Below are 22,588 nucleotides of genomic sequence, written 5' to 3' on the forward strand. Positions count from 1 at the left end.
TACCCCAAAAGCTGCTCTGACACAGCAAAAGACATGAATACCTCTTGCACTGTTGAGACCACATACTTACCCCACTACACTCATGATAATAGAGACAACACAATAAAATACAAGGAAACTTTATTTTTCATTTTTATCAACGTTTGCTCTGTTTTTTGTTGTATTTTTTCATTGTTTGCTTTTGTCTTCAAGCTGCTTATTAGTTGACAAGTCCGGTCAGTTTTTGTATTAAAAAGGATTTTGATGGAGGTAGCTTTGTCTCTGTCCTGGCTTTTGCTTGGTCTTGCCTGCGCACTTGTCTCAGTAAACAAACTCAAAATAAAATTAAGAACGAAAACTGGAATTCCAGGCGGAGGCAATGAGCAATGCAGCCAGGTTCTCCATGTAACAGACATGGCGCTGGGGCCTCCAGTCACTATATACAGAGTCCATCATATATCCATCCCCCTCTCTCCTAAACACACTCCTTGCTCCAACGGGCTGGCTGCAGAGGAAGGAGTTTCTTCTCCTTCCAGAGACCTGAGCAGCAGCTTCCATGGAGGGAAACAGCACCCAGTCAGGAATGTCAGGCAGAGGGGTAGAAGTGTGAAGGGGTGAGCTAGGGGGGGTCACTTCAGCTTGGCCGAAAGGTCAACAGCACTGGGCCAGGAATTCACTGCTGCTGGGCCACCTGTAGGGCGAGAGAGGAGGACCTGAGACTCACAGGCTGGTCACCAGAGTCCAGGCTGGCCCACGGTGGCCCCCTCCCCCCGAACTCCCTTACTGACCGGAGAGGGTACGTACTTGCTGGGGAGGGGGCGGCGGCGGGGGCTCACTGCTGCGGTTGGCCAGGCGGCTGAGGATGTTGCGCTCCGACATCTGAAGGCGCACTGCCACGGGTGGGATGCGGGCAATTGTGGCAGGCAGGCGAGTCACATCCGCCTTCATGTCACTCAAAAGCTCCTCCAGCTGCTTCAGAACTACAAGAGAAAGGGACATCTGTTCGGAGAGGAGAGGGACACCCCAGAGGGGACAGCACCGCTGAACATCTATCCCACCCTTGGTTAACACACCGCATTACCTTTGTGCAGCACAGCATTGGCTGGTTTATTCCCAGCCATTGACTCCTTGGATAGGTGCTGGTGGCTCTCAGCCAGGCATTCCACCTCTGCAAAACGTGTGTTCAGAGCCATGGATGGGTGAGATGGGTCTTCAGACATGTTCAGATAGGCAGCTCGCCGCAACTGTTCCTCTATCACCAGCGCTTGCTCCAGGAGCTGCAAGGTGGGGCAGGAATGAGTCTTTCAGCAACTGCCTGAGAAGGAGCCTTGTTTGCACACCCAGTCTCTCCTAATCCAATTCCCCACCATCTCATAAAAGTGAGACTGCATAGCTGAATCTCCTTTCAGCAGCTGGTTTTACTGAGTAGCCCAAAACAGCTAGGGCTTCATGAAACAAAGTCAGATACACAAGAAAACCAGGGTACACTGCATTTGATAGACTATTACAACTCTTCTAGTATTTTCATTCCTCCTGATTCTTTTTACACATTCTTTATGAGACAAATGGGACAAAGATTACTCTTTGAACCCAAAGGAAAAGTATTCCATCCTATTTATAGATAGAGCATAAAATCTTGTAAGCATTTGGAGAATCCTGTCAATGCAGAACTGATCATTCAGTCTTATAGTCATTCAATGTTTTGCCCCAAGACTGAGACCTACAAGGCTTTTACTTAATCTTAAACCACTCCCACAACTAAGGTATGTTTACTCCCAGAGAGGATGAAATAGAGATTGGAGGCAGCACTTTCAGCAACCCAGAGTTCTGTTCAGGCACATGGAGTGCATTGTAGCAGACCAAGCAGAAGCTGTGACGAAAACAGCCACTTGAACCTTAAGCCTCTTGCTTTTCAGTTGTTCAATAAACATTTGGACAGCACTGAACCAAGCTCCCCAATATTGTTTCCAGAAAAAAAAGGAGTTCCTATCATGGAGCAACTGAATGATCCTGACATATATTGCCTTTTTTTTATTACCCCTAAAACAAAAGGCACTGCAGAAATCTTTCACTTCGTTGGTGGAAACTCAGAACTGCAAGAACTTTTTCTTAAGAGATCCAGGCAGTTATCAGACTAAAGAGAAATCCTTACCTTAAATCTCCTTGCCAAGAACTTATTCTTTATTTCGAGGAAGTTACCCCTGTTCATCTCACCCTTGAAGGGTTCATTGAGGATGGCGTAACGTGGATCATTCTGAATATCCTGCCAACGGGCATAGCCATGACTGAGATGGGATGAGCTCAGGCAAACAAAGGCAGTGAAAACAAGGGAATAAACAGCCCAGGCTGTACTGTTCTCCAGAGGGAGTGTGGAAAGGAGGTACAGAGAGGGGACAAACAGGAGCCAAGGAAGAGGAATGAGAACTATATTCTGCTAAGTCTTAACTATGCTGCAGGAAGCTCCCCCTCCCACCATCACTTTCACTCTTGTGGAGAAGATACAGCACTTGCTCACTTAACCTACTCCAGTCAGATCCAGAATGGTCACTTTCACTGTGACAAATTATGTACAAGGTGGGAGAATGCATCTGTCATGTCAAGGATACTTGATAATCCCAGCTAGGAGCCAGTAGTCATGACGCCGATGCCAGATCTCGTAGGTCTTCTTGGTGACAGTCGCAGCCCGCTCTTCATTCTGCCAGAGGGAGTGTAGTTCTGGAAAGGCAAGAGACACCAGAACAGTTGGAAGTTATTTCACAAACATAAGCAGGAGCTTATAAACAAGTTCAAGCAGATAAAGATCTCATACCAGTGAAACCACCATCTGCTATGTTGAACATGAAGCGCTGCTTTACTGCCTTCTTGTGCCTTTCATCTGCTGACTCCTTCAGCATCTCTCCGTTCTGCAGCATCACTACATCTCTCTTATCATCGTCCTTTTTCTCATCTGTACACACATGAAATTATTAAAACAAACATGGCAGATACCACAACAAGTTGGACCCACAACGAATCCTTGCAGAAGAAGGGTTAAGGAAAAGAAGGGAGGTCATCATGCCTCACCTTTCTCATCCAGAGTGATTATAGGAGGGTCAGAGGGATTTTCAGGAGCTGCTCTATCTTCCACCTTCTCCACATCAGCTGCAGGAAAGAAAGGGAACATGAGATGCTCAGGAACATAGCAAGTCCACAGTTTTGTTCTTCAACCAGTGAAACCCAATACTATTCTGTAACTTCCCACCGATTTTCTACATCCAAGCCTAATTCTTTAGGATGAAGTGCTTTGTACCTTTGCTTTCTACTTCCATTGGTTCATCCGGTCTTTCCTTCACTTCAGTTTCCTCTACTTTTTTTTCATCTGCTTCTGTGGCGTTCACTGGGGATTTTGCTTCCTGGGCCAGTGTCTCCACAGGTTGAGCACACTGCTGAGGACAGCGATCAGTGAGATACAAAGTACCAGTGCATGACAACAGAACACAGTCATAGTCATTTGAAAAGCAAAGACACAAAGCTTTTTTGTGACACCAATTCTGAAGACCAGAGAGTTATCTTCAAGTATCAAAACTCATCTCTGCCTCAGCTTAAATAAAGAGGGGGCAGAAATAGAGGAATTCTCAAGAGAAATTACAAGGCAAAAAAGCCAAAACTGACCTCCATAGGGGCCTCTGTTTCTGTAGCAGAGGCACTGAGCTCCTTCTCTGGTTCAGATGGCTCTCCTTGCTCCTTAGCACTAGCTCCTTCTTCTACTTTTACTCCATCTTCTGTGTATTCCCCATGCCAGAGCAGCAGAGCACACAAAAGAGAAGCAAATCAGTAAGGTCTTCCCTGTTACCAAGCCCACTTCTCCTTTACTCCCAGAGATCAGGCCCATCAAAATGGAACTAACTTGACCCTCCTTTTCCGGCCCACTACAAGTGCTGGGCTTCTCACTGATGTCAGTTCATCCCAGGAAAGCCAGTGTCCTCTCTTGCCTTTAAGGGCTTGCACATGTCTTTGGCAGCCCTCCTAACATGAGAGTAAGCTGATCTGCGTCCACCCCCAGACCCCACCACCACAGTTCTGGTGAGGGGAACAGCCAGGGTAAGGTCAGGACGCAAGGCTGTACAGGAGGGGAGCCCTCACCAGGTGCAGGAACAGGGGCAGGTGTATTTGGCTGCGTATCCCCTGGTGTTGAAGGAGTTGGAGTTTTGGGAGAGGGTGAGCTGGGCTGTGAAAGTTTCTTGTTCTCCTCTATCTCTGCCAGTTCTGGCATACTCCAACGGCCGTTCACATGCTCAAATTCCTGCACCTGCAGAAGAGGGAGAGAAAGACATATCACAGGAGGAGTCATACAATGCTCATCCTCACAGATGATAGATCTGTAGAGGCAGACTGCTGAGCACACAACAAAAGTAGGTGTGAAAGGAGAGCTAACTCTGACTCAAGACCCCAGTGACTACAGTTGTATGGCCAGCAAAGGCCACGTTGCTCTGCTAGGCACTTACCTTTTTGCGTATAAGTGACATGACCCCAATGCGAGTGAGGACGTGCTGTCGAGAAAGACCTTCCCGTGGGACCCCATCTGCAAAGGTCTCTGCACCATCAGCCCCAGGTTCACATAAATGGCGCATGAAGAGTGAGACATAGGCCCTGAAGCAATTGAGAGACAAGAAATTAGGCCATAAATTGCACTATCTGCAGACACGCATTGTCAGACCCCTTTCAGCACATCAGGGAAATTACCCCAAGACTCTTATGCCATAGTAACAAGTTTTGGGGATCCAGGCTCCTTCCAGGGAGAATTTCCTAACAGTCTCCAAGAAAAGGCCCAACTTTCATTCTTCCCCCAAAGACTAGTTGCTGTCAAGTCTTCCATTCCTGTCTAATGCAGACTCACTTGAACTCCTTCTCTGACTTGCCACGGAGGTCCCGAACAAGCCACTGAGTGGTGAAGGCATCCTGAGGCGGCATTCCATAGCGCATGATAGCATTGAGGAAGGCTTTCCGCTGGCGAGCGTTGAAACCCAACACCTAGAACGAAGGAACAGACCGATATGGCAAAAGGAATACAGAAGCAGCTGGGATGCAAATGCCCTCCCTGGTACAACTTACCTCAATGTTCCCTCCCACACGGGCCAGTAAGGGAGGCAGAGGCTTATCCTTATCATTTCTCAGGCCCTTGCGGCTAGGCCGACGAGCTGCTGAAGAAAGAAATGCAGCTAAGTAAAGAAACAATGTAAAGCATATTGTTGAGCGAATATTGCCCCAGCAGGAGAGCACCACAAAACCTATAAATTGCCCAAATCAAGTTCCAACTCTTTCCACACTCAAAGTAACACAGGAACTCTGGCTCCAGCAGAACTTACCTTCAGACCTCTCATCAAAGTCCTCATCTCCTTCTTCAGAAGCAACTGAATAGTCTGACTGATTATCTGACTGGTCATCCTGCCAGTCTGAAAGAAAAACAGCACGTGAGCCTGAGACGCTACTCCATTACTTCCCAGCAACATATACTTGCACCCGTTTTTCCCTCAGGGTCCTGTGGATTTGTACCTCTATCCTCCTGCGAGCCATCGTTGTAGTTAACTTGCTTGCGAATACGTTTGCCCTTGCCCAGATTCCTGGCCAGATCCTCCTGTTGTTGCTCATAATGGTGACGGAGCAGTTTCTCCCAGTAATCAGGATCCACCGATTCCTCCTGCTTAATAATTTCCCGTTCAACCTCCTCTTCCTCCTGCCAGAAAAGTAACAAATTTAGGGCCCTATGCTCCAAGTCCCAGCCTGTCATAGCAGATATATGCCTGCTTACTTGGCCTTAAAAGCTGCAGAGCTCAATTAACTTAATTGATCCTCCATCACTCAGGAGAACATATTAGCTGATATCCACCTCATACTCACCCCCATTTCCTCCTCACGAACCACATACTGGGCCACCTTGAAGGAACTGAGATATTCATTCATGCCCTGAAGTTCTGTATCTTCTGTTTCATCCTGGTTCCGATCCAACAGACGCTCAATTGCTTTGTCATCATAGTGGATGACACTACTGTCCTCACCTTCTTTGTTATCCCCTGAAGGAAGAGTACAGGAACCATTGCTGTATGGATCTCAATGGACTACAAAAGGGAATGCCACTCTAGACCCTCTTTTAGAGCTATAATCAGCACTGTGTCTGCAGCCTCTCACTAAATAAAGAGCCAGATATACCCACCCCCATCAGTTCTACTCTCAGGCACTCACCCCCCTCCGTAGCCTCATCCTTGAAGAGCTCTTCAGTGCCAAATTTGAGAATGTCATCAAGTTCTTGTTTGGACATGGAGCCTGTCTTGGACCCCAAACCTGGCCTCACTACCAGATGAGTTAGCATCATCTTCTTCTTGGCCACCTGAGTGATACGTTCCTCCACTGAGGCCCTTGTCACAAAGCGGTATATCATCACTTTCTTGTTCTGTCCAATTCTGTGTGCACGGCTGAAGGCCTAGAAAAGAGATGTGCTCAGAACAATCTAGAGCTGCTCAAGCAGTAGTCTGATATACCTCACCTACCTCACAAGCTTCCCACCTGCCTTTACGTTGGCTCTTAGCATTAGTGAAGGCTGTGCCCTAGAAGGCCCCTTCACTATTTCACTTCCCATCTCTACCCATCCACACTTCTCTGATTTTGCATATTTCTAGAAGGGAAGCCTTACACTCCTTCACTCCTTCTGATGATATAATTTCTCCACTTCCTCAGGATTACTCCATAATGAGTGATCTCATTCAGGCTCACCTGGATATCATTGTGGGGGTTCCAGTCTGAATCGTAGATAATCACAGTATCTGCTGTGGCCAAGTTAATACCAAGACCCCCAGCTCGAGTTGAAAGCAGAAAGCAGAATTGCTGAGCTCCAGGAGCTTAGATTAAAAAAAAAAACAAAAACAAAAATAATCAAGGGAGTGTGCTGTACTCAAAGAAGGATTTGTAACTGACCCACATCACCTGACAGGGAACTGCTACTAATTTAAGATTCCAGGAAAGCAATAGAAGGCATGGGACACAACAATCCCATGATGAGCATTAAGCACACAAGGCAAGCTTTCATTTTACAGGAAAAGTAGGAGGCTACATACCATTGAAGCGATCAATAGCCTCCTGACGCATGTTCCCTGTGATTCCTCCATCAATCCGCTCATATTTGTACCCTTCGTGTTCCAGAAAATCTTCCAGAAGGTCCAACATTTTGGTCATCTGCATATCAGAGGAATACCACCACAGAAGAGTGAGGGACAAGTGGATACCAGATCAACAGACTTCTTTCTCAGAAAAAGTATTCCAGGCCTAAAGGTTTTTCTCCATATACCTGAGAGAATATGAGCACTCTGTGACCTCCTTCCTTCAAGTTCTTCAACATCTTCTGCAGCAGCAACAGCTTTCCAGAGGCTCGAATAAGTGCACTACCATCATACATGCCATTTGGCATTTTTGGAGCTTCCTAAAAAGAAAATGAGAGAGGGAATAAGGGGCAAGGGACAAAACCAGCTTGAAGGAATGTAACTTGTTCTTAATCCCTAGATGATGTTGGCTTATACCTGGTCGCTTTGCTTGGCACAACCACAGGCTGTGGTTGTTCCATACACTGCCTGTATGAAACATCAGTGCTACCCTGTGCCTGTTGTCTTGTAATGTGACTCCTACATACCCTCCTCTTTTCTTATTTATTTAGATCCTACTCTTACAGCTTTCACCACTCCACATAAGTCAAAAGATAGTTCCTATCTGTCACATAAATGTGCTGGTAAAGAAATGGCCTTCCAGCATGTTTGGTCTAAATAAAGACAGGATGAAAAAAGAACAGAAGCCCAAAGAGAGAAATGGGAACCCCTCCATGCCTCACCTAGGAAACTAAGTGGCTTCGTGATAACAGCCAGCAGGGAATTTGCTTATATAGAGTAAGTGACTGGACATACCATAGCAGCCACAGGAAAGAGGTAGGGGTGGTTACAGCACTTCTTCAGATCCATGACAACATTGAGCAACGAGACTTGGTTACCACCACCCCGTGCATTCAGTGCCTCAAAGTTTCTTGTCAAAATGTATTTGTAGTATTTCCTGAAAACAAAAAAACCCAAAAAGTTAAACAACTCAGACAGTTGTCATGAGAATGACTAACCTAGTCTTCTCTTGCTAAACTGTGCACAGCTCCTGCCATACCTGCCAGCTACCTAGGCTCTGCCAGTGGCATTCACTATCTCTTTATCCCTTAAACCATAGCACAGGATTAGTCCTTCCTCTGCTTTAGTGAAGCCCATAGAAAACCCTGTAGAGTAATGATAAGGCTGTTGCAGCACAGCCTCTTTGAAATTACAGAGCAGAGCAACAGTAGTTCAACAGCAGGTGCTCTCTTCATCCCCACACTCACTTCTGCATGGGACTGAGCTCCACTCTGACAATGAGTTCAGTCTTAGATGGCATATTCTTGAAAACATCAGCCTTGAGACGCCTCAGCATATGTGGGCCCAGCATGTCATGCAGTTTCTTGATCTGATCTTCCTTGGCAATATCTGCAAACTCTTCTAGGAAGCCCTCCAAGTTACTGCAGGGAAACAGACACTCAGCAAACGGCACAAAGGAAAAAGAGCAAAAGAGCAAGTGAGGGGAAAAGAATGACAAGACAGACAAGGCTGACTTGCACTGCAAGACATACTGGAATCTCTCGGGCGTCAGGAAGTTCAGCAGGTGGAACAGTTCTTCCAGGTTGTTCTGCAGGGGCGTTCCTGTAAGCAGCAGCTTGTGCTGGAGGGAGTAACCATTCAGCACACGGAAGAACTGGAAAGGAGAGCACATGGAAGAAAATGGGAAAATAAACCAAAACACACACAACAGATACAACAAAGGCTTATTAAGTCATAGGCTTACAAAAATGCTAGATAAAAAGTTAACAGTAATCCAGGGTTCAATTTAGATCACATCAGCTGTTTGGACAAGAGTTCCAAGTAGTTCACATTCCAATCAGGGTTACTATACTGATCTTATTTCGATCATTGTTCTGCATAGCTACACCATGACTGCAGCAAATCCTCTGAGCCATCAGGTGCTAGTAGGTTTCCTTTGCTCCTGTAAGTTACAATCTCTTTCAGACCACAAATCATTTCTAGACTGCTGTACTATGTATTTTTTCTTGCTATATTAGTGTTCCACATCCCTTCGATTCTGCCTTGAGAACTAAGTCACTCTTCCTATTCATATCACTCCTGGCAGTGTTCCAGAGCTCTGAATGAGCAAGGAGAAAAAGAGCTAAGGGTTTGCCAATGTGTCTTTAAGGTAATTTGCACTGGTTTTCAAACAATGAAGTAATTCCAGACAGATGTACAGAGCACTCAAAGTACTGCACTGGAAAGCACAAATATAACATGTTCACCTGCACAAATTGACAGTAAAGCAGTAATTTATGATCTTGGCCATTTCTTTGCTTATCTTACACTTAGCATGATACAAGGTCAAACTTACTGAAAGCAGTTGTACTAGATGGCAAACAAAAAACAAATCACTTATGTTCTGGTTATTGCAGCAGAAGAGTACTTCTAGTGGCCTCCACAGGGATTTATCTTTCTACACAGTTATAGTTAAAAATATATTTTTTTTTAATCAAATGTGGAAGTTACTAATTATATTTGCAAAACTTTAGGAGTAATCCAAATCTGTTAAGAAGCATCTGACCTATCTTGCAGCCAAGCACCTCTAAAGCTGTACTTACAGGATAGCAAACTGCTATAGAAAAAGATTTAATGGTTCTGCATAGTGTCATAGTGTAATCTTGAGCCTTTGCATCCTCTTTCAATTAATGAATATTAATAGTAAGCATTCATTCCTACTTCAAATGGTTTCAGTGCTAAGCATAGAATGGCATCCAGTCTTAGTGCCTACAATAAAATAAGATCTAGAAACTGAACTGCAAGCACAGCTGTGATGCCTCAGGAAGATGCCTCATGCCAAGATCCAAAACACTAAAGCCATTTAAACAAAACAAATAGAAAAAGAAATCAAGCAGCAATTTTGTCTTACAGTCTCCAAGAACCTCTAAAACCAGCTTTCCAATAATAATTGTTTTTTGTGTACTGAGCTACAGAGTCCAGCTGAAGACAAATCAATACCAGAATTAAGGCACAACATCTATGGAAGGGCTGGATTAAGAAAGTACAGTCAAGTCTACTCAATTCAGACAAGCTTAGTTAAGGTGCAGTCTCACACTAAAGCAGCTATATGGCTTTCAGCACCTACCTAGGCATTTTTTAACACCTCTGACCACCTTCAATTTCTCGAACACCTTATTAGTTCTGCTACAAAACCAGGCAAACGCAGAGAGCAAGCCTACTCTGGAAGCAGGGTAATTCTGCTCATGGGGAATGTTTTATGCTCAGCATGGTAAACCTTTTCAGAATGGCAGTGGTGCAGGTGTGTGATCTGCTTTCAGAGAAGTCACTTTGTATTTGAGAGCAACAACCACTTCCAGGTTTTTCTGTTTTTCAGTCTACACCAACTGCCCATTCACCTGTGTCTTGGCATCACCATCTCTGTTAAAACCAGGTGGGGCAGTGTTCTTTATGTTTTCCACAACCAATTCTCCCTCCAGGGAGGTATCTTCTGTTAATGGGCCATTGAGTCCTGCTGATAGCATGACTTATAAAATTACATCATCCCATTGTGAGATGATCCACCCAGGGGGAGGAGCCAAACATTTACTACCTACATAAAAACAGAGATTTGGAACATAACAGCAGCCTTTTTCCACTGGATTCCAGAGGAAAACCAAACCTTTCCACATCATTACTGGACCTTCTGAGGAAAACTACACCCTTCTACAGGAGCACTGCTTCAGCTGAACCACATCTGTCACTCCAGGAGGACTGCAGCCACCATTTAATGAGACTGCTAACAATACCCTGGCTAACAGGGTCAGGCTGTATTCCCACACTGTCAGTGTTTTGGGTTTGTTTTCTTTTGTATTACTGTACTTATTTTAATTTTTCCTAGTAAAGAACTGTTAATCCTATTTCTAGGTCTTTGCCTCAGAGGCCCTTAATTTCAAAACTGTAATAATTTGGAGGGAGGGTGTTTACATTTTCTATTTCAAGAGAGGCTCCTGTCTTTCTTAGCAGACACCTGTCTTTCAAACCAAGGCAACCTGGAAAGAAAGCTGTTTCAGTATCAGTGATCTGTATATGTTGTTTCCAGTGATGACTGATCTCCAAATGCAGACTGTTGATTTTTCTTTTTAATAACACATCAAATTTACTACTGAACAAATGACTAAGAGCTGTCTCTCTCCCCTGCAACCTATGCCATGTCCATGAACCACCTACGCTTGCTTCTCTGTACCTTAGATTGATTGTTCTTCAGTCTGTGAGCTTCATCCACAATGAGGCAGGCCCAGTCAATAGAGCCTAGTATGGCCATATCAATTGTGATCAATTCATAGGAAGTGAGAAGCACATGGAACTTGACAGCAGCCTCCTTCTGCAAAGGAAACAGATGAACATTTAATGGGATAGAGGATGCAGTGTTCCTCCATCAAGTTATCAGGATAAGTCCTGGTCAACAGCACATCAAAAACTTTCTTCTGTCACAAGATTTGAAATGCTGCCCAAACCATTTTAGCCTTTTAATTCCCTATTGCTCCCAACACATGTAAGTCTCCTCAACCCCCTCAATGCCTGCTACTTTTGGACATGATGCCAAATACTTTAACAGTTTAACAAGTAAGTAATGAGTAGAGCCATGTTAGAGAATTGAGATTTTGAGATCTGGAGAAGAGTGGCTCATCAGAAAGCTAAGACTTCAAAAGATAAATAGTTTACCATGGAATTTTGAATTACTAGTACTACTTAGTATTTAAGGCTGTCCCATTTTAATGAAAGGAAATGAATCTGTCTCTGCCACTGAAAATGCTTTAGCTTCCATCTTGGTTTTACTAGGAAGACTTATGTTCTACAAAAAGCTGTCACCTAAGTCAGGATCTTCCTTCCTGTCCAGGCACAAAATGCAATTTCTCACATGTCTAGGTACAGCCTGTCAGCCAATTCCTCAGGATAAAAAAGTTCATACTTTTTTTGTATATTTGTCTTTTACACACAGTGGCAATTGAGACATCAACTTAGATCTCTAGAAAAGATGCACAGCTTCACAGGTTAAGTTGGGAAGACAGAGGGACACGCCTAGGGTCAAGTTTTACCTTCGTCAACTATCTTTCTCCAGTACTGAAACACTTCAGATTAGCAGGAGTATTTAAACAGTCTACAGCAAGAGTCTAAACGCCCACTTGTCATCAACTTGCACTTATTTTCCCTTGGAAACTACAAGCATAATCAGTTTCCAGGGACAGCAGAGTATCCGAATCTCAGCTGCCGGAAGTCAGTCGAGCGCATCACAACCCAGGCTTGTGTTACAGCAGAGTTCTGTACCTTCATTCTGGATGCTTTTTTGCCTCCACGTATGGCATTATCCTCAAAAGTGAACTCATTCTCACGGATGATGGCCCGGCTGTCCTTGTCCCCAACATAGGTCACTACATACATATCTGGGGCCCACATCTCAAATTCTCGTTCCCAGTTGATGATTGTGGACAGTGGTGCACTCACCAAGAAGGGACCCTTTGAGTGGCCCTACAAATAGAGTCAGTAAGAGCATCAGATGACTGCAATCACTAATACAGGCAGAGCCTCCCCAGGCAGCTGCCTCCCAGCTCTCACCTCTTTGTATAAGGAATATAGAAACACTGCTGTCTGCACAGTCTTTCCCAGACCCATTTCATCAGCCAAGATTGTATCTGTGCCCTGGGCCCAAGAGAAGCGCAGCCAATTCAGCCCTTCCAGTTGGTAGGGGTGCAAGGTTCCCCCTGTTACATCAAGGTACTCTGGTTGCCGGTCATACTTCACTGTTGGCTACAGTGGAAAGGAAGAAGAGTTGGAATCCTTTTACTCACTTAGATAATTGACAAGAGTCCTTTCTTAGCCACCCTTATATTCACTAGCACAGATAAGACTTCACAGATGACAACCAGACTAGCACCAAACCCAATTTCCAAATAGCCAAAGGCATCGAACAGTAAGGTTTTTTTTTTTTTTTGTAAAACCCTTTCACCAAGAGCTAGGGAGTCTGACCCAATGGACATGGTGGACCCTTGTCTGAAGGCTCTCTAATGCCATTTATTCTTGGGCTATGAGGGAGCTCTAAACCATACACTGGTCACTCTTCAGTTTACAATTTGCCTACAGGCACTCCAAATAAGCATCTCTATCAGATGGCTCCAAAACAAAGAAAAGTAACTTACGTCTACTGTGGGAGTCTCAGGCGGTCTTTCCAGTTTCCGCATCTTCACTTTCTTTAACTTCTTACCAGGCCTGCCCTCTTCACCTCGCATCAGCTCCCTATGTAGACATGGTCCCAAGTACATCAGTGTAATGGCTCTTTATTAACACATCGAGAGAAAACTATTGCAGAGGATAGGAGGGCAATTACCCAACTCAGACTCAAGAAAACAGAGCTGGAACCTTCATGAAGTGCTAGAGAGGCACAAGGTCCCTGCCCAAAGGCATAAGGAGTCAGCAACAAGAAGATGCCTCTTGTCCATTTCCATGTATTAATCCAGCCAATGCCAGAGACTGACATACTGCAGTACTTTCTCCTGAGGGAACGTACAAACAACCTCTATATACTTCTCCTACCTGTGATTCCAGTAGGCTTGCTTGTAGAGGTCATAATCTTGAATATCCACATCTTCACTTTCCCAGGATGCCTGGTCATAGGGTAGGTCTCTCCACTTAATCAAATAGTGGACATTCCCCTTCTTATCCACACTGCAGAAGAAACCAGTAAGCCTCAAGCACAGTGAGATAGCAGTATTCCCCCAATCCATTCAAATGGAAGGGAAGGACTCTCAGTGAAGCAGCAGAAACAGAACAACAATGTCTGTCATACCAACAAAGAACTCCCACTATTTCTCCCAGTCATACTGCAGTTTAACTCATCCCCTCTCCCTTAGCCCTGCTTAAGGTCTTTGTTGAAAATCCTCTTTGTAACACCCCCTACCTATGATTAAGGATCCTATGGATCATCATCCACTCTGGCTTGATCCCATATCGATAGAAACGCTCCTCCATCTCAGCATATTTGGGGTCCTTGTTTTTTCTCTTTCGGCTTTTCTCCTCTTCCCCTCCAAAGTCTCCTGAGGGCGGCTCATCCATATCATTTTTGCGTTGGTAGTTACGAAACATCACCTGGCAGTGCAACTCCAGCTGCAGTCAGGACACAAGCAGTCAATAGGTGTTTTAGCCTCAACTGTCCACCCTTATGCCATAGTTAGGTTCCTCAACTCACCTGCAACTCTGACACCCAGGAGCAGTGCCAGTAGGACATGCCCTGCCATTTGACAAAGAACTGCCTTTCAGGCCGACCCTCCAGAGGCTTTGGGGGTGGAGCATTAGGGTCTGCATCAGGTGGACGTGGTGGTGTGGGCCCAACTGGAGGCTGACCCCATTTCCAGATCAAGATCTTCTGCACCTTTCCTTTCAAAGCTGGGCACTGGGAAGTTAAACAGAGCTTGATGCATCAGTGTATGTACTCTTAACAAGAAGTACTGAAGAGCAGAAACAGTCACTTTCATAGTTTCACTACACAGACAGAATTAGCTAGGCTTGACAAGCCCAGTAGTCTGCCCAACTACAACTCCATTGAAAGTTTGTGCAAAAAATATTTTGCTGTAGAATTAAGGGTCCAACATAAGCAGCTTTTTTTTGTCCATCACCTTTAGGTTTTTATCACCTAATGAAGGCAATTAACACCATTTATCCTACCTATTTCAAGAACTTTCTGGAAAAGCATGGTATTTCTCCTAACCATCTACTATGAAAGGTCTTAGCATTACAAAGCTTACAACAGTGCAAAATCAGTTTACCTCAGCATCAGTTTAAATTAATTTAAGCACTGAATTAGCTTGCACTTGTTCTCCTGCTCCTACATAGAGGAACCCAAAAAAGTGCCCCTCGGCATGCTAGACCAAAAACTGCCCAAATATCCTGTATGTAGACAAATCTCATAAGACCCAAAGGCTGTAGCCTGGTGCTTCCCACTGTCCAGAGAAACCAATCAATCAAGGCACAATACAGACACAAAAAGCCAGGCCTTTAAGCTTTATGACAAAAGTGTATGAGGAGACAGTCTTCAAAGAACCATGTACTTCCATAGAAATATGATGATCCAAAGGGATTAGATCAATCACCTCTTGCAGTAATAGTACAATGGTACTAGCAGAAACTCACAGTGCAGCGAGGACACAGCCATTCTCCGTTGGGAATCTCAGGCAGTGGGGGGTTCAGACAGTGGATGTGATAGGATGAAGGACAGGCATCACAGCACAGCAGCTCTCCTCCATCCTTGCAGACTCTACAGAACTCCATATGGTGGTCATCCTCTTCCTCAGCATCCCCCACTACATCCTCCAGGATTTCCTCACCTTCAGAGTTATCCTCCTTTGCTTCCCACTGAATGCCCTCTTTTTCCTATGGGAGAGGAATAAAAGAAAAACAGAATGATTATTACATTACTACAGAAACAGCCCCAAGTCACTTGATATGACCCCTCATACATGATCTTTTGCACCATTTGGGGAATCCAATACTCACACAGTGTGGGCAGCTCCATTTGCCCTCTGGAGCTTTCTCCATATCTGGGTCCAGGCAAACCATGTGGTAGGCACGAGGGCAGGTATCACACAATATAATTTCTCCTCCCTGCTGGCACACCTCACAGTAGTCCTGATGATCAGTCTCATAGCCATCCACAGCCACTGTGGAGTCCTCCTCACCTGCACAGGGTGATGAGGAGTTACTGTAGTACAAGCCATAGATACAGGTTTCTGTCAGCCAGGGAAGGTATTCTCCCAACAGCTTCCATAGCCATCCAGAGATCCAGAACACAAAACTCTTACTCTACATCAGGAAACAGGGCAAGAAGGAAGACCTGGAAACAGGAGCAAAACAAGTCCCTCTGTGCCCCCTTCCACCCATGAAACAGAAGGTACAGTTAAGGCCAGGAAAACTCAGCACTGCACCTGTTTCCCTAACAAAGAACTCCTGAAAGAACTTCTGAGAACCTTTTCCTTACTCAAAATAATATCAGGTTCTTCCTTCACAATCAATTGTCCCTCAAGTATGCTGTGAAACATCAAAACTCCACACAGACATCCCTCTAATCTTTCTACACACTTAGCTGTGCTCGTCTCCAGCAGCTGACAAGTATCTATACCTTTCTTTTTCTTCTTCCCAGCCTTGAGTTTTTTGCGACTGCGGCTACTACGGCTTGTAGATCCATCTGAAACAGAGTAGCTGTTGATGCTGGCATCATCAAAGTCTGACTCCACATCCAGATCATCATCTTCACTCTGAGGTAGGTAAGAGAAAAGGCTCAAACACATGCTGAGCAGCAGACACACACCCCAGCATTACTATCATATCATGACCTCCTCCTCACAAGGTCAAGAAAGGAGCATCACTTACTGATGATCTTTTACGCTTGGAACCAAACCCTCCCAGTTTGATTTTCAGTGGTGCCACCTTCTTTGTTTTAGGTTTCTTGATATCAGGGATACGAGGACTGGCCTTTGGCTTCCGCCTGGCATTGGGTCCTGGAACACAGGAGGCAGAGTCAGAAGGGCTACTGCTTTGACACCACTCATGTTCTATCCTCCTGCCAGACTCTTCATCTCACCTTTGCCCTCCTTTGTCTTGGCTTTCCTGAGTGGCACGTCTACGGGGGGCTGCGGCAGGACAGCATCCACGTTTGTCACCATACTCTCGACTACTGCAACAGCTGCAGCTGCAGCAGCTGCCACAGATGCACCTGAACTTCCCTTGAAGGGGTTGTTTGTGCTAAACTCCCTCCATTTGGCTCCCAGTACCATCATCATCTTCGACACTGCTATTTTAGGGTTCTTGGCTGCGATAAGTGGCCTGTGCACAGTTAAGGAAGGAAGGAAAGGTTACTGAACCACGCTGAAATCTAGATTATTCCTCCCCACTGCCACCCCTATCAGCACCTCTATCTCAAACTGCATTCCTTTTTAATCTCTGATCTGAACAGCCAATGAATATCCCCATTCTCATCCTTCACTCTGTGTGAAACATGGAAATATTCAGAGGCTTGGAAAAAAAATGGAATTTAGCAGAACAGGAAAGAAATGAGACAGGGAGAACATGCGTCATCTCAGTGACTGGAAACAAAAAAGCTGGGAATCAATTATTTTACTGTTGCTTCAGTTTTCACTCCAGGTACTACACTAGTGCACATTGAGGTGCCACCATCAAGGAACCTAGTTTTTGTCCAATCTCTTTTCTTGTTTCCAAGTAATTTAAAGTGTAGACTTGCAGCTCACCTGACAAACTGGCTGAAAGCCTTGTAGTTGGTGAGTGTGCGGTAATCCTCCTCTGTGAAAATGTGATCAATATCCTCCATGCCCCAATCTTCCAGAAGCTGAGCAGATGACTTGGGTTCCTATGAAAAGACAATCATGGCAACTCTGAGCAGAACCCAGGGAATTTTTTTCCCCTCATCCATTTATCACTACCATAGGACACAGCTGCAACAGCAGATCAGCAGAAATGGGAAAAGTATTTGGATTCAGTATAAATAGCATGTGTGCTTAAAGTAGTAGAGAGGGCAAGTCAAGAGGGATGAGACTACACTGTCCCAACTCCCTGTGCAATCACAAAGAGAGAGCACAATGACCCCTCAAATCAGATACATGGGAATGAGAAGCAGGCAGTCAGGAGGGTACCTTTGAGTCATCATCTTCTTCCTCCTCTTCCTCCTCCTCCTTGCGCTTGGCTTTGTTTTTCTTTTCCTTCTTGGGTCCTAATTTCTTCTTTTTCTTCTTCCCAGGGGTGTAATCACTGCCCTCACTGTCAGAGCGCAGAACCTCTTCTTCTTCCTCCACAAACTCATTCCCTTCACCAGAGCTGTCCCCCAGCTGGGAAGAGAGGGAGAGATGAGGCATGAGAAACTACCCTGGATAAACACTGTGCTCTCCCCAGCCTCTACAGGATTCATTCAAAAGATTGCTGATATCAGCCATTAACAACAGTAAGTATTCTCATCCTACATATCCATATTTTGGAGTGTGACCTTAGGCATCCCTTTTCTTACCTCCTTCTTCTGACGCTTGCTGAGCTTGGGCACTTTAGGTTCCTTCAGTTTCTTGGGCTTCTTCTTCTTCTTGATTTTGGGAGTGTCAGCCTCTGAGAGAAGCTCTTCTTCTGGCTCTTCTTCAGGTTCTGGATGTGAAGAGGTGACATGTCTCATTCAACCCCCATCTGTGCACAACAGTATAGCCCCCCTTCACAGAGATCAACTTGTCTGCTTCTTGCTACACACTTACAAATAGAGGTGGTTACAATTCTTACTGTTCACAACAGACACCACAGAACATGGTTTACCCCCTCCCAACACCAATTTCCACAATCTTGCTTCTACAAGCAGAATTGCACTCAGAACTTGGGGACCAGAAGTTTGCCATAACCCAACAAGAGGAAAGGGCATGGAACAGATGGCTGCACCTAAAGGGGGCAAAACAGCGAATGCATTTTGAGAACCTGTGCAGGATACTGTTTCAGTCCATGGATCTCCAGGAAAAAAACATCAGCAGTATAGAACACCCTACAGCTGCATGCAAATTACAGGCCAGTAAGCTGCTACTTTTCCACCTCCATAGGAAAGTTGTTACTCAGCAACTCTATTCTGATCCAGATTAGACAGAACCTTCCCCCAGCCCCAGCAGCTAGCAAGCTGACTGCCTGGCCAGAACATACAGGAGGTTCCCCAGCGCACACTTCCATCAGTGTGCCCTGGTTCCCTGTCTGCCCTCGGCCCGAGGGGCAGGGGCAGCCAGACAGCCCTTCCTTCTCTTTGTGGCAGGCTGCAGGAGCAGCGCGGCCACCCGCCCTCCCCTGCTGCCCCGCCCACTGCACAGAGTCACTCCTTCTCCCTCCAAGGGAAAATGGCCTCCTGACCACCCGAGCTGGGCAGGATGGAGGAAGCCACAGGTCAGAGGAGCTACCGCAGCCGGGGTTGAAACAGCAGAGACAGAGGTCTCAGAACCTGGAGTCCCACACCTGGCCCCTGCCATGTTCCAAAACAATGGATGTCTCTTTGCTCCTGTGGTTCTGCAACACCAGGTCCTTCAAGGATCATGCATCTTCTCCCCGAAGTTCTGATTTAGAGTTTCTAATAACCCACCCATTTCAAGGTATCACCTAAACCTCTTTTTCATTTTGCAGTGATTTTACCAGGTTTTTTTTCATAAATATTTTGGTTACTGATAGTCCCATTCTGCCCAAGATCTCAGAGGTGCCAGAAAACTCCAGAGACAAGGCTTAAGAAAAAAATGCCAAACAAACGAAAATCCAAAACACCACAACACCATCGTCCCTTCTCCAGTTACATTTCTCCTATATGACACTACAACACTCCAGCACGAGTTAATAGGAAATCCTGCACTTGTCCTACAATTGACTATATACATCACTCCTTTTTCACAAGAAAGTGAAGAATCCAGATGCATGTCCACGGAGCAGGTCATGAACAGCAGCAGCAACAAAAAAAAAAGGCACACCAGAAGAATTACCAGGGCTCTAACTCAAGCCTCATGTTGATGATGAGGATGCAAATACAAGGCAAAAAGCAATATACAAGGACTAAAAAAAAACCAAAGGTGAGCAAGCAGCACAGAGCAAGAACCACAAGAAACCTCAATAATTGGGTGTGGTGATGAAGGAAAGTGGGTCACGCAACAGCCCAGGGCAGTTTTCTCTGGACGTCAGCCGGTCTGAGTTCCCAGATGAAAGCAAGCAACCTGTCCTTTTGCATACTATCCCCTCTTCCCCTTCCCCATTCATTCATTTTCATGAAAATTGAAACGCACAATTTCGGTATCCTGTTAGAATTGGACACTGCCTTCACCCTCTACACCTCCTCCAAGCAGAGGCCCTGACAACCTGCAGTGGCTTGGAATAAAGTCAGCTCCACCTGACAAAGCTGTGAGCCTCTCACTTCGAGGCAACCCTGGGACTCAGATATCAAAAACATGCGCATGACTTGCGGCACATAGAAAAAATAAATATTACATTCCTCAACACATCATGCATTTCACATATTGAACTTGAGACCAACATTATCCCCACTCCACATGCATGCCCTGCAGGCCCGGCATACCTGGATGCTGGGGGATAGCGTTGTTCAACAGGATCTCCATCTCATCATCATCACTGCCCCCTGAGCACGGTGATGGAGACCCAATGCCCGAAGCCATGTCCTCCACACTGGGGGAGGCCTGGGCTTACACAGCTTGTCGCCTTCTTGCCAGTCTGGCCAGCACTTCATTGAAAAGAAAAAGAGAAAGTTACAGAAAACCTGAACTTCGTTCTCCCAAGCAACAGTGCTACTAAGAGGATCTGTGAGAAAGCTTAGACAGCAACTTTACTGGCTTTGGAGCCTCTAGATAATAGAAACACTGGCAGCAAGTATCAGTTTAGAGTTGTGATAAAATAACCTTTGAAGACACCAGATATTAAACCGAGTCAGCAACTCATCTCTACCGAGGAAGCCAAAACAGCTGTCCTAAAGGAAAACTCTCTCGTCCTCTGCAGCCAGGTGCCCTCGGTTATTTCTGCCTTGGGCCGGGAGAAGGCAGTGGGGCAAGCGAGGCAGCCGGGCTCCAAGGGAGCCCTGGGGCCAGCGGGCGGCTGTCAGCGAGGTGCCCTGGCCAGCAGCCCCAGCCCGCCCCGGGCTGGCACTGCAGCGCCGGCCCTGCCCCTGCCCGGCCGCACACAAAAGGCCGGGCGCTCGGCAGCCCCGCTCAGCCGCCCCCGCCCGGAGCGGGGCTGCGCGGCGCAGGGCGGGGGCGGGGGGCACCGTCTCCCGGGCGGGGGCGCGGGGCGGGGCCGGGGAAGTCCGGCGGGCGGGCGGTGAGGGGCCGCCGCTCCCCGGGGGCCGGGGCAGGCCCGGGCTGCGGGCACGGGCGCGGCGGTTGCGGGCCGGGGGAGGAGGGGCCGGACCCGTCCTGCGGCCGCCCGGGCAGGGGGACGCCGCGTCCCCGGAGGAGCTGCGGCCGGAGCCGACGGGGCATCCGGCGGAGAGACGCCTCTGCTGGCCCCGACGCCCCGGGTAGGCGGCAGATGGCCTTGCCCGCCCTCGTTCCCTCCCGGCTCCTCACCCGGCTCCGGACCCCGGCTCCTCTCTCGCCGCTGCCGCCGCTGAAGGGAAAATGGCTCCGGCCGCGGCACCGCCTCTTAAAGGGGAAAAAAACCCGGCTAGGCCCCGCCCTCTCCCGCCTACATCCCATAATATGCCCCAGGACCCCGGCAACAGGCCCCGCCCCCATCTCCCCGGCAAACACACACCCCCTTTACCCCCCCCCCGGCATCCCATAATACTCACCCTCCCCTCAGAACTTCCCACTCACTGCCCGGCCCGGCATCCCATAATAATAACCACCCCTCCCGCCGGTAACATCCCATAATACTGTCCCCCCCGCACCTTCACCCCGAGAAACATCCCATAATACTCCCTCACGCTCGCACCCTTCGCTCCGGCATCCCATAATACTGACCCCCACCAAGAAACATCCCATAATACTGCCCCCCCCCCACCTCGCGCCCCGCGCGGGACCCCGCGCGCCGGGACAGGGCGCCCCCCCGCGCCTCCCTGGGCTGCCATCCCATAATATGCCCGTCCCCCTCCCTCGGGGAGAGCGCGGTGGGGGGGGGAGCGCGCGCTGTGAGGACCCCCGGAACATCCCATAATAGTCACACCCCGAGCGCGCACATCCCATAATAGTCACACCTCCCCACCCCCCCCCCCCCCCCCCCCCCCCGCGCCCAGGCAGGCATCCCATAATAGTCGCCGGGAGCCACCGGCCAGCCCGGCATCCCATAATACTCGCGGCCGCCCGCCCCGCACCCGCACCCGCGGGGTTTGGCCGCCGCCCCCCGCCCGCCCCGCCCGGGGGCGCGGGGCGCGCACCGGCCCAGCCCCGCTCCGACCCGGAGCACGGGGCCGACCCCGGGCACCGCGCGGCCTCCGCGCACCTCCCGCCCTCCTGCGCGCTGGCACCGGCCCCGGGCACAGGCTGCGGGCACCGCCCTCCCATCGCCGACCGCCCGCCACCTCGGGGCTCAGCGCCCCGCTCGCTTCCCTGCCCGTCCTGCCGTGCCCCATCCCGCACGCTCCGCCCGCAGGACCCCTCCAAGGCTGCCCACGCCCGCCGCGGTCACTGCCACTGCCGGCCTGTGCGTGGGGAGCCGCAGTGACTTTGGTGCCTCCCCTGCACCTCGAGGCTTCCTGGCTGCTGGTACCTGCAGAACTACCTACCCCAGGATACACATTCTCAAGCAGTACCAAGGGAGACTTAGGTTGGACATCAGGAGGAGTTTCTCCACTGAAAGGGTGATCAGACACCCTTTCCATGAATGGACTGCCAGGGAAATGGTGGAGTCACCATCCCCAGAGCTGTTTAAGGAAAGGCTGGATGTGGCACTTGGTGCCATGGTCTAGTTGCCATGGTGGTGCTTGGTCAAAGGTCGGACTTGATGATCTCAGAGGTCTT

The 22,588-nt window shown here is 47.7% G+C and overlaps 1 protein-coding gene across 14 annotated transcripts; it reads right to left on the reverse strand.

Annotated features, from left to right (window-relative positions):
• Positions 1-103: 103 nt before the first annotated feature.
• Positions 104-21,290, reverse strand: CHD4 (chromodomain helicase DNA binding protein 4). 14 transcript variants are annotated; one of them, XM_079309942.1, is made up of 40 exons: positions 21,197-21,290; positions 20,197-20,358; positions 18,133-18,260; positions 17,765-17,956; positions 17,363-17,481; positions 16,699-16,940; positions 16,488-16,615; positions 16,237-16,372; positions 15,615-15,796; positions 15,252-15,491; positions 14,311-14,514; positions 14,023-14,228; positions 13,659-13,790; positions 13,265-13,361; positions 12,684-12,875; positions 12,396-12,596; positions 11,314-11,451; positions 8,642-8,763; positions 8,357-8,530; positions 7,905-8,046; positions 7,298-7,429; positions 7,068-7,185; positions 6,727-6,851; positions 6,199-6,436; positions 5,857-6,029; positions 5,512-5,692; positions 5,325-5,411; positions 5,071-5,156; positions 4,856-4,989; positions 4,464-4,608; positions 4,102-4,267; positions 3,631-3,740; positions 3,269-3,401; positions 3,043-3,120; positions 2,789-2,926; positions 2,586-2,694; positions 2,132-2,264; positions 1,061-1,256; positions 784-959; positions 104-670 (listed from the first exon to the last, which is right to left on the reverse strand). In XM_079309942.1, the coding sequence occupies exons 2-40, from the start codon at positions 20,291-20,293 to the stop codon at positions 653-655; spliced, it is 5,748 nt and encodes a 1,915-aa protein (XP_079166068.1). In that variant the 5' UTR covers positions 20,294-20,358; positions 21,197-21,290; the 3' UTR covers positions 104-652. The 14 variants fall into 14 exon arrangements, with proteins under 14 accessions (XP_079166068.1, XP_079166067.1, XP_079166075.1 ...); XM_079309941.1 differs by having other exon boundaries at positions 3,269-3,404; XM_079309949.1 differs by having other exon boundaries at positions 768-959; positions 3,269-3,404.
• Between the last annotated feature and the right edge of the window lie 1,298 nt (positions 21,291-22,588).

This window comes from Erithacus rubecula (assembly GCF_903797595.1).
Source record: "Erithacus rubecula genome assembly, chromosome: 1".
In the NCBI taxonomy this organism is placed as follows: domain Eukaryota; kingdom Metazoa; phylum Chordata; class Aves; order Passeriformes; family Muscicapidae; genus Erithacus; species Erithacus rubecula.